The 12,045-nt window shown below is 45.0% G+C and overlaps 1 protein-coding gene across 8 annotated transcripts in view; it reads left to right on the top strand.

The window, feature by feature from the left end:
• The first annotated feature begins 538 nt into the window (after window positions 1–538).
• ARHGAP17 (Rho GTPase activating protein 17) overlaps window positions 539–12,045 on the top strand; it is an 89,259-nt gene continuing 77,752 nt past the window's right edge. For 5 of the 8 annotated variants that reach the window (XR_010836594.1, XR_009331000.2, XM_059036960.2 and 2 more), the window contains exon 1: window positions 539–726. Coding sequence is in view for 4 of the 8 variants with exons in the window: in XM_059036960.2 (XP_058892943.1) it covers window positions 674–726 (53 nt within the window). In the remaining 4 variants the exon portion in view is untranslated. The remainder of the gene's footprint in view (window positions 727–12,045) is intronic. The other 3 variants (XR_010836595.1, XR_010836596.1, XM_067013597.1) reach the window with 2 other exon arrangements.

Raw genomic sequence — 12,045 nt, 5'->3', positions numbered from 1 at the left:
TTTTTCTTAAAAAAATGGAGGTAAAACGTACATAGGGACACGCATCCCTCTTAAGAGCACACAGATAGGTGCATTTTGACAAATGTCTACACCTGTACATAAGTACGGCCCTGATAAAGACTTTGAACATTTCCATCATCCCAAAGCTCCTTTTCGGGTCCACCTCGGCCCTCCTCCCTCAGCGAGCCCTGCCCAGGTGTCTAGTCCCGAAGATGAGTTTTGGCGGTTCTTGGACGGAGTGTCGCACCGTCTACACTCTTTGTGTCTGCTTTGTCCACGTGTGTTTGAGATCTAGTCTGGGTAGTGAGTTAAATATCACTCGAGCGAGCGATCGCTGAGCGAAAGCACGCCGAGGTCCGAGTGGGCCGCAGGGCCCTGGGCGGGCGCGCTTCGCGAAGCCCGGGGGCCGCCTGCGGTCAGGGAATCGGGCGGCCCCCGGGCCGGCGGCGGAGGCCTGGCTGCGCGCCGCACGGGGCCTGGCGCTCCTCGCCCGTCCAGACCCCGCGGGCCCGGCGGGCGGCGCCGCTGGAAGTGACGCGACGAGGGCGGGGCCGCGGGCCTGGGGAGCTGCCGCCGCCGCCGCCGCCGCCTCGGCCGCGAAGCGATGTAGGAGCCGCCAGGCCGTCCCCCGTCCCGCCCGGCCTGAGCCCCGCGGGCCGCCGCCGCCGTCGCCATGAAGAAGCAGTTCAACCGCATGAAGCAGCTGGCCAACCAGACCGTGGGCAGGCGAGTGCGCCGCGCCGGGCCGCCCGGGGGTTGCGCGGGCCGGGGGCCGGGGGTCACGGACGGGGGCCGGCCAGCTCCTCCGCGGGCCCGGCCGCTCCGGGCCCGGCCGCCGTCCCGCCCGAGGCCGGCGGGGCCCGGGGCCGGGGGCGGCGCCACGCCGCGGCCTGGCGCCCGGCTCTGGGCCGCCGCCTGGCCCCCGGAGACCGGCGGGGCGGGCCGCGCCTCCCTGCTCCCACCCCTCGGGGTCCCCACTGGCCGCGAAGCATCGCCCTCCGGGGACTGGACTTGTCCCCTGTCTTTCCCTCCCCGGAGATCGAGCCGGCCCGGGCCGCCGCCTGCGGCTGAAACTCCGATCAGTGGTGTGTCCGAGGCTGCGGGGCTTGGGGGCAGCATTCTCAGCCTTTCCGGGTCGCCCCGCTGCCGCAAAGCCTAGCTTACAAGTGCATGGTGGCAGTAAAGAAGTAAAGGGTCATTAAAGCCCAGCGGATCTGCCTACTGAGTCTCAGAACGCCCTTTGAGGGAATTTAGAGGTGGTGCCGTCTCCAGACCAGGGGCGAATATGAACGGGATGGCTTGACATTTAAAAAGTTGGAATTTGGAGAAAAGGATTCTGGAAACGCCTAGTGCCAATTTAAAAGGAAATTACTATTTTTTTTAAAAAACGTCTTTCTCACTTTGGATTTGGAAGCAGATCCTGCTCCATGTTTCTTTGGGTTTCCTTGACTGCTTGACAAGCATTGATTCTGAAATGACAGAATAGACCAGAGTTTGTAGATGACCGGGCTGTTGGAACAGGACTGGTTTGTGGCTTTGAGAGCTTCTGGCGGTGATTGTCGTGTGCTGTGTTATCTGGGGCAAATACTTCAAGGTCTTCCAGGGCAAGTTAGCTGTATGGTACGAATTTTGCTGTTTTTTCTGGGAAGAGATATGAAAGTGGGAATTTTTCACAGCTTTTGCTTCTTTCAGCAGTTGAGTCAAAGGGGGAGTTTGGTTTGGCTGGAGCACGTGGGACACTTCTTTTTTTGTGTGTGTATGAAAATACTTTTACTTCCTCTTGAGTTTTCTAAATTTGCTCTTTACTGTTTCGTTTCCCTCAACTTTCTGCTTAGTTTTGTTGTTCATTTTTTTTGGTACCTCACCCTGTTAGCTTGGTGTGCATTTATCCTATTTCCAGAGTTAATTCCTGTCTAGGCTAAAGCCTAGGTGTGCCTGCTTTTCTGTTATTTGTGGGAAAATGACAGAAATAATGCTGAGAGAGAGGAAGGTAGACAGAGTATTAGTGACGGCTAATGTTTCAACCAAGAATCTGTAGATGAATTACAAGATAATTTCTGTGAATTTTCTACCCCTCTTAGCGCTCTCGGTTACACGCATTGTGGAATCAGTATTTAGTGAGTGTCAAGATGCCATTTGTCAGATAGTCCTTTTGCCTGTTTGTACATTGTATCAGGCAAGTGATTTTTTTTTTTTTTTTTTCAAACAAATTTCTGAGGCTTTAAAAGCTACAGAGCATTTCAGGGAAGCTGTTCAGGGTGTCTCTGGCCCCTGCTTCCTCTGTAGCAGCTACTCTCTTTACATTTTTAAATTCCAGCCATACTTGCCTACTTTGTTTCCAGAGGAGGCTGTGCTTTCTTACGTTTTAGCCTCTACCTGGATCTCTGGGAAGCCTCTTTCATCACACCTGCCCTAGGCCACCTCCTGCTCATTCTTCAGGTCTCCTCATAAAGGTCTCTGCCTCTAAAAGGCCTTCCCTGATGCTCCAGCATAGATTGGATGTCCCTCCTTGGTGCTATAATTCCATGTAGCACCTGTTTTTGCATAATGTAATTACCTCTTTACTTGGCAGCATTCTCCATTAGACTAAACACTTTAAGAGTTTTTGCTCATTCTTTGATTCCCAGGGTCTGCTGTGGTTCCTATAACATGGTACATACTCAGTAAATATTGTTAAACGAATGTAAATCCAGTTCTCACTAGATTGCCCTGGTGGTGTGGGCCCAAGTATGGGAAAACGAGAATTGGATAGAGTAAGTGGTGTGACTCATCCTAGGACTATAATTCTGGTCCTGACCTTTGACTCTGTTTGAAAATCTTTATTGCTTGATGCAATGGAAGCTGCAGCTATTACAGAGCTATTAAGGGTATGGCAATTATGCACCTAAAGTCAAAACTGTTTTTACTGGGGAACCTGTTGCTTTACTGCTATTGATTTCCTAGATATATTTGTATTTCTTTTCCCACTTAAGTAATTGTAAAGGACTAGGGAGGAAAAATGGAGGTAAGAGAGAGCCTAGAATTGTTATTGGGCAGAAGCAGATGGTTGGTGGGCACCAGAATCAGGCTTCTGGATGTATTTGGGTCAAAACAAAGGCTAGAAAGCACACATGCGCTAATGAATGAGGTTATTTGTGTGAATGGCTTGCCCATAGTGTGTACTATCAGTGTGTAGAGTTCTAGGTGGTGTCTCGTGATGAAGTATTCTCTTCGCAAAATGAGGAACTTGTGAGTAACCCCACAGTGAGGTTCCATGGGATGGACATGTTGGAGAATTAGTAATGGCTGGAAGGAGTGAGTTCTCATGATGCAATTTGTTTACAAGGAGTAGATGAGTCTGTTTCAGAAGATGGTTTGTGTCCCATAAGGTCAAGGCTTAGGAGGTGTTCTCCTGATATGGGTGTCCCAAAGGAGAGAATGAGGATGGTTCCTTTCATCCTCCTGACTTTTGTTGATTCATCCATTCAACAGACACCTGTTGGCCCAAACTGTGTGCCAGTGTGTGAGGTATTAAAGAGTCAAAAGTGAATACGACACAGTTTCTGCCCTGAAGGAGCTCAGTAGATTTGTGGAAGAGATAGCCAAGCAAAGAAATAATTGTCTACCCTGAGCTAAGTGCTTATAGAAGGATGGCTAGTGCCAGTTCTTATTGGATGGAGAGAGGTAACCAAAAAACAGGAGAAAGTTTGAGCGAAGGCTTTGTTTCCATCTTCGAGCACTTCTTTCAAATTTCTCTTGTATTGATGAGGTCTCTTTTGATTGTAAGAAAACCCAAATCAAACTGCTATAAGCGAAGATGGGAATTTATAGGCTTACATGTGACCAAAAGAATCCAAAAGGAGTATGGCTGCAGGTTGGGCTGGATCCAGGGCTTCCACTCTTGAGACAAGCTGTGTCCACAAGGAGAATCCCCAGCCCCACCCCCTTCTTCCATTGCCCTCAGTTCTGGTCCCAGAGGGACAGAGAATATTTTTCTTCCAGTCACTGTTGCCAAAGGCCCAAGATTGACTCTGAGTGCTTCTGACTGGGTCCCATGCTTTTCCCTGGAAATGGGTATGGAGTAAACCCTGTCTGAACAACAGGGACTGAGAGTGGGGGAGCAGTGGCTCCCCAAGGGAAACTGGGGTGCTGGTCAGGAAACAAGAAACATCATGTCGTGTCTTTTGTAGTCCTGCTAAGAAAGATATTTTGTTGTTTGAAAATCCTTGGTGCAGATAATCCAGTGGATGCAGGCGGTGATTTGGGGGAGGTGATACCCTGCATGGAGGAAGGTGTACACAGGATGAGGAGCTTGAGGAAAGTTTAGTTATGAGGTCGAAGTGTCCAGGAGAAAAGGAAGCTGAAAGACTAACCAGGAGAGTTATTACCTGGGTGAGGCTCTGGGAGAGAGTGTCTCATTGGGTGTGGGTTTCTGCCTTGATTGAAGTACTCCCTAGAGGTTCAAATGCTTTCCCAGATAGTTCGCTTTCGATAAGCCAAGGTTACAGACTCAAATGCCTAGAAGGGCCAGACTAGTAAAATAAATGAGTGACTGAGGCCAGGTAAGGGTTGGGGGTGTGCCCCCACCCATGATCTCACCAAAGGGGCATGTGGGAATTTGGGCCCAGAGTGACTCAACCTTTGTAGCTTTCCAGAAAAGCCTGAAATCTGGATTTTAAAGAAGGTTAGATGGCATTTAATGCAAAAGAAACAATCACCATGATACTATGCAGGGCCAAACAAAATATATCGGTGGCCAGATTTGGTGTGTAGGTCACCAGGTGGCAATTGCTTGTCTAGAAGGACCTGGAGGTTCAGAATCCCTATTATTATTTTTCTTTTTTTCCCTGTACCTTAACCCTGATACTACTGCATTCTCAGTTGTTTGGATTTGTTGAAGAGCTCATTCTTTCCTTTACAGAAACCTTTAAAAGATTTGATAGTACTAATCATCAACTTTTGTCTAGTTGGTTTAGTTTGCCTAATGCTGTACCAGACCACCTGGCTTGGTTCTCACCTACTGGCAACGATCACTTCTATTCTAGAAAGAGGGAAAATGACTTGCCATGTTCGCACAGCTACTAAGGAGCTGAGGCACGACTCGGGTCCAGGGCTTCTGACTCTGGATCCCATGTGCTTCCGACTACAGAATCTGGGCTGCCTTTTCACCAGGGAAGGATTAATGTTTATTAAAAGTTTTTGGTGCTTATTAAGCCGCTGGGCTCAGTGCTTTGCATAAATTATCTCACTGCATTCTTGCAGCAGCTCTCAGAGGCAATGTTATTTGTTCCTGTTTTAATGGTGAGGAAGCCAGAACTCAGAGAGGTCATCAGGCTAGTAAATGACAGAGCTGTGGATTCAAACCCAGGTTTCTAATTCCAAAGCAGCCATAAATCTTCTCGTGGGCAACTCCTCTTACGTGAAAAACCTGTTGTTTGAGTCGTGAGTGATGCCTTGGTAAAATCCTGAAGGCTGAGAGTTGGATGTTGGGCTAGTCCAGTGGCTCTTACCGAGGTATGGTTTTGCCCCCCAGGGGACATTTGGCAATGTCCGGAGACATTTTTTGATTGTTGTGACTTGATTAGGGGAGGGGTAGATAGAGGCCAGGGAGGCTTCTGAATATGCTGCAATGCACCTGACAGCCTCACAATCCAGACTTATCTGGTCCCAAATGCCAAGACTGCTGAGGTTGAGAAATCCTGTTCGAGTCTTGCCAGTGTCTGGACGTCTGAATTATCAAAACCAAAGCTCCACGCTGCTTGCTTGCAGGCCAGAGATGTGTTCTCTTTGGCCTATTCAGTATTTATTTATTTATTTTTTAACAATCATTGGCTCATACTTAAAAATGAGAAGTTTTTGCATGAAAACCTGGACTTGCAGCTGCTTCTAAAATCTTGGAAGACCTGGCAACGCTTGGCATCCCTGCTGAGTGCAGATATCAGGAGCTCAGCAGCAGCTGTCCCATCTGGGTGGGGCATGAGCCATCCAGTCCCCACCTGGCTTGTTTTATTCTGTTACCTTCTTTGCCGACCCTCCCTGAAGGGCACAGGTATCTAATGACCTTGTACTCCAGGCGGGCAGCACTAATTCTCAAGGTGAGTCAAATACCGCTTACCCCGCACACCCCAGAGCAGTCCTCTTGTGCCACATTGCATCTGTCTTGTCTCTCTTCCGTGAGACAGCCCTTCCTATGTTTGGCGGTACAGACCGTATCCTTACTTTTGCCAGCATCGCATTCTACGTCCCTTGCCTACTCTGCTGCCTCATTTTACTCACACTGATTTCCCCTGAACAGCAATTCTGAGAAAGGGGAGTTAGCTGTGCTGCGCTTCAGTCTGAGTGGATTCCATCCAGTCTCTGCATAGAGTGGGGGTGGAAAGGAGTCTGGTGTCTTTACAGCTTCTTCTGAATCTGATCTTCTGTGGCCTTGTTATGTACTTTACATATTGTGAAATCCTAGAATAGCAAACAGGGTGTTTATAGGTAAGTGAAAACCCATTGTTCACTGAAAAAAAAAAAAGAAAAAACCCTAAAAGGATGTGGTCATAAGCATCATTTTCACATATCATATAGAGTACGTGAACGCAGCTACTCTTATATGGAATTACCTTGGTGCCAGTGATTCCCAGTCTGTGCACGGAAGGGCCCCCTCCTCCACCCCGGGAATCAGCACTGGGGTATAGGGTCCTAGAGTCAGCATGTGCTCTATGCATTCTTATCAGACTGCGATGGTTTTGCATATATCATCCTATTTCTGTTTCTCAAATGTAGGTAGATGCCATTATAATTAATCCAATATAAATCCATTTAAAAATATTATTACACTCCTATCTGCTTTGTGTGTGTGTTTTCTTAAATATAGATAGTAAAAGTGTAACAGGCCCATGGTCCTTTATCCAAAATCCCTGGGGTCAGATGAGTTTCAGAACTCAGAATTTCTCAGATTTTAAAGAAAAGTAGGTACTTCCCTGGTGGCACAGCGGTTAAGAATCCACCTGCCAATGCAGGGGACATGGGTTCGAGCCCTGGTCCGGGAAGATCCCACGTGCCGCGGAGCAACTAAGCCCATGCGCCACAACTACTGAGCCTGCGCTCTAGAGCCCGCGAGCCACAACTACTGAAGCCTGCGTGCCTAGAGCCCGAGCTCCGCAACAAGAGAAGCCACAACAATGAGAAGCCCATGCACCACAATGAAGAGTAGCCCCCGCTCACCGCAACTAGAGAAAGCCGCGCCCAGCAATGAAGACCCAATGCAGCCGTAAATAAATAAAATAAATAATTTTTTTAAAAAAGAAAAGTAATAATGCACGTATGCTGTTATGTAATATCTCCAGTAGGGTCTGGGGCAGCAGCCTGTAATCATCATACATGTTATTATTTCCATAGCAAAATATATGAATGTATTTCACACTTAATGGAATCCTTAAAGATTAAAAATAGTTTCATGTTAGCTTAGGTCAAGTTATGTTGCCAAACGAGTTACAAAAAAACTTTTTTTTTTTTTTAGATTTCAAAGTGATGGATAAGGGATTATGGACCTGTAATGTTCCTGGTGAGAGAGTCTGAACTTTTGCTTTACATAATGTCTCCCACATTCCAAAAAGTTGGAAACCACAATTATACTTTGTAAACAGGAGTCGCAAATTCAAGTGCCAAAGCAATTAAAAGTAATAAGTGAAGTAGGAGATAGGTTTAAGGCAATAGGGGATGATGAGGACTGCAGTGAATTAGTGAGTACATGTTCATTTAAAGGGGAGAGTTGCTCTCAGCTCCAGCCAGCTGTTGCCATGGTGACATGTGTGTTATATAGTCACATCTCCTTATTTCTAATGATATTCCAGAATGCTGATTTCTTGATGTTTAATGTTGGCAACTAAAAAAAAAAAGAAAGAAACACCAACACTGTGTAGGCTAAAGAAAATGTATCTTCAAGCTTTATCTGGTCTTGGGCTGCCTGATTTGATCTCTAGTTTAGAGACTAATTCTTACGGTATGAAAGTTGGACAGTGGTGTTTTGGTAATGAACTTCTTTACTTCTTCTTAACTTGGAGACCAAACGTTTGTTCTGTCATCATTCATCATACTTAATGCACATGTTATATATGTTTTGAGTGTAAAATTCATAATAAAAATGAAACATTAAAAAGTTGATAGACATTTTATTTTAGAATTGCCTTACTTTCCAGCCAGTGGGAAATTTTCTTTTTCATCTATGAGTTTGAAACTTTAAAGTTATTAATCTTGGGAAAGGGGATGAAAGCCCCAAGTTAAAATAGGAGCCTCTTTTCAAGTTAAGGGAGTTAATGGAGATTAGGCCATAATGCCTCTACCGTTCCAGGACTGTAGTGACCCGAAGACATTGCCCATCTGCCCTTGTATTTGGACAAGGAAGTGCCCTTCACGTCGTCTCTTCTGAGGCCATTCCCCCTGGGTGATCTCAGCCCCATAACTGCCGCCAACTGGCTGACGACTCCGTTTTATTCCTCTGGCCCTGGCATCTCTTCATCTCTAGATTGAACGTCTCCACTTAAATGTCCTGCTAACACTGAACTCATGAACTTCATCCTCAGATTGGCCTCCTTTCCCTGGATCCCCTAGTCTATGCATTGGCAAACTTTGGCCTGCAGGCCAAATCCTGCCTATGCTTTGTAAAATAGGTTTATTGGAATGTAGCTATGTACTGATGCAGCAGAACTAAGTAATTTTAACAGTGACTGTATGGCTCGCAGAGCCTGTGCTATTTACCATCTGTTCCTTTTACAGAAGAGTTCGCTGACACTTGCTCTAGTGCATAGAATGCCACCACACCTACTTAGTCACCTGTCAGTCCCCCCATCTCTCTTCCACGTTCTTTATTATCCAGGCTCTCACCACGATCTGGCAGTTCTGCCTCCTGACTGTCTTTTGACTTGGTCTCTGCCTCTCGATGGCCATTCTTCCGATTGCTTTAGTTCAGACTTTCATTTTTTTCCCCTTGGACTCACAATTGTCTTTCAACTAGCTTTGCTGTCTTAAGCTGGTCGTTATCCCTTTTTTTTTTTTTTTTTTTTTTTTTTTTTTTTTTTTTTTTCGGTACGCGGGCCTCACACTGTTGTGGCCTCTCCCGTTGCAGAGCGCAGGCTCCGGAAGCACAGGCTCAGTGGCCATGGCTCACGGGCCCAGCTGCTCCGTGGCATGTGGGATCTTCCCAGTCCAGGGCACGAACCCGTGTCCCCTGCATTGGCAGGCGGATTCTCAACCACTGCGCCACCAGGGAAGCCCCGTTATCCCTTTTGAGGGACATCTAGGTCTCCCCTTTCTTTTGACATGTCCAGTCACTATTTTAATGATCATAGCTGTTCCCCTCTAAATTATTTCCTTCTGATGAATTCTCTGGAGTTTAGAATCACTACATTTGTAAGAAATTAATATTTACATAGCATATTGCCAAATTGCCTTCTAACAAGATAGCGCTATCATTTCACTTGCAGCACAGCAAGTAATGTTGCTCGGCAACACATGTCACTGTGCGCGACATGATGAATGCCATGTCTCCCCATCACCCTAGTAGCACTAGACATTGTCTTTTTAAAATTTGCTACTTATTTTAATTTTTTCCACTAAGATTGAAATGACCCTTGTCTCTATATTTGTATTTCCTTATATGTTCAGGTTTTCTGTATGTCATTTGTTTATTTAATTGCCATGGAATTCATGTTCAGTTGTCAATTTCATCGTTCAGTTACCAGTTCAGCTCAAACGATGTCTGTTGAGAACCTGTCAAGTGCTAGGGTCTGGGGTTAAAAACATAACCGGTTCCTATAGGAACTTGAGTGGGAAGATGGACATACAAACAGGTCATTTGAATAAAGCCAAAGGTACCTGTTCTAACATTTCAGGTGTTAATAATGAAATGTTAATACCATATCTTGATTTATTCATATATTTTAATATAAACAAGCTGATATTTTTATTCTCAGATACATTACTTAGTGAAAGCAGTGATGGAATCTTGAGAGAGCATGTCTATGACGAGGTGCAGATTTGATATAAGTTTCAGAAGGTAAAGCAGATTATGTTGAAAATCTAACCCTGTGATTTATATAAGGAACTGCTTTTGAATAGGTAGAGCCTATTTGTAGCAAATGATATGAAAACAATATTCAGTTCCCCTCAGCCCTCCAGGTTGTAAGACTTGTTTCCTGTGTCCTAATATTTCACGTTAATTACGGCTTGTTGATTATTTGCATAGGCCACTTCCTTTTAATTAGTCCTAAGATGTTTCTCTTCCTCTCCTTTCCCTCGGTTCTTTTTTAGGTGTCTTATCAGAGATACCTTTTGGTCTAGCAGTCCATTTGATCTCCCCTTTAATGTTTCATTAGCATTTCTTCTATGGTTTCTTGGTGTTCTTCCACATGGGGCAGCCAAATTTATGCCTCCTAAAGAGTTTAAATGATAAATTGTAGACTAAGTAAACTGGTGCTCAAATGAATACAAGTATTTAAATATATAAATGTTCAGAACTGACAGAAATTCTTGTATGCAACTACCGGCTACCTGTCACCTATCAGCGTGAACATTTACACATCTGCCAGCTTGGATTTCACGTGGTCATTGGATACTTTCAGATGCATGGGCTGGAGTGGCCACTTAAACCCATGCCCAGCTGTACCTTGGGGAGATACACCAGAGTATTTCTACTTCACTAGCTACAGTGAGTGCTAGGATAGATGGAGCATGGACTCAGGCATGAGGGCTCTGAGATACGCTTTGGGCTCAGTGAAGGCACTTCTGACATGTGACACTTTAGCAATCTCGATAACAGGCAGGAAGGGATGACAGGTGATTAAGAATTCCAAGAGGGAAGAAGAATTCTTAGGGGAAACCTAAAACCCGGAAAATTTATCCTTTAACTTAATATTTTTTGTCTATAAATTGGAAAAAGATAACTCTATCTGACTCTTAGCAGTGGAAAAACTCCAGCTCTTATTTTCAAATTAGATATTGAAAGGTTATTAGGTAGTGAAAAGTTGTGTGTAGATCCACATGTTCTCAAGTCCGGAATGACTGTGGTATTTAAATTCACAAACCCCTGGATGCATTTCCATCCAGTTGGAGGAGCAAGTTGGTTCCTCAGAGCTTTAAGAAGCCTTAAAACCAGTATATTCAATTTTCTTTGCCTCGTGTAGCAGATGGCCATCTTCCCCCCAATAGACAATTTTGCTGTACATTGAAAGTCTATTGAGTCACCATATTTAACAGTGTAACTTTTAGTTTCTTTATTTTTCATTGTACTTGTTTGTCCCCTCTTATAACCTTTTCAGTAATCTCACTGCTTTTGCATTTTTGGACATGCTAGGACTAATAATAATCCCCAAACAATCCCAAGATGGCAGGACTCAAATACATGATCACCCATGACCATGAACACCAACTTTTTGGAGTCGGGCAGTATTGATTGGCTTTTGTTCTCCTTTGTGGAAGACCAACATTAGAAAGGCTTCTGTTCCAGGTTTGGGGGGATCATGGTTTGAGAACCACTGCAGTGGAACTGGGGAGCCCTTACATGCAGAATGTTGAAAAAATTAGGTGGGTGCTTTAGGAAGACAACTCTGGCAGCAGGTGGAGTTAGGATTGCAGAAGAAGGAAAAGAGGAGAAGGTGAAAGGAGACTAGCTAGGAAACTATGGCCACAAGCTGAGAGAGGTGATGGCAGCCAGAACTAAGACAAGGGCATTGGAGGTTGACTTGAAAACGTACTTAACACCATGATGTTTGTGGTGAAGAAAAAAGGTGTATGATTAGGTGTTATTTACAGAAATAGGTAACACCATGATTCTTTACTTTTCCATTGTTTTATAATCCTTCTCTTTTCTTAAACATATAATTCATATATCTACTTTTTTAGCTGGGCTTTCTATTCCATTGATTTATGGCTTTAGTGTGTGTATGTATGTGCACACCAGTACCACACTGTTTTACTAACTTGATCTGTAATGTGTTTTAAATCTGGTAGAGCTGGTTCCCTTCAGCTCTTCTTTTTCAGTTATTCTTTCCTGTTTCTCTCAAAAAATGAATTTTGGTGTCA

The sequence above is a fragment of the Kogia breviceps genome, chromosome 14, assembly GCF_026419965.1.
Source record: "Kogia breviceps isolate mKogBre1 chromosome 14, mKogBre1 haplotype 1, whole genome shotgun sequence".
NCBI classification, from domain to species: domain Eukaryota; kingdom Metazoa; phylum Chordata; class Mammalia; order Artiodactyla; family Physeteridae; genus Kogia; species Kogia breviceps.
The sequence above is the reverse complement of the archived record's forward strand: the minus strand, read 5'-3'. Positions and strand labels throughout refer to the sequence as shown.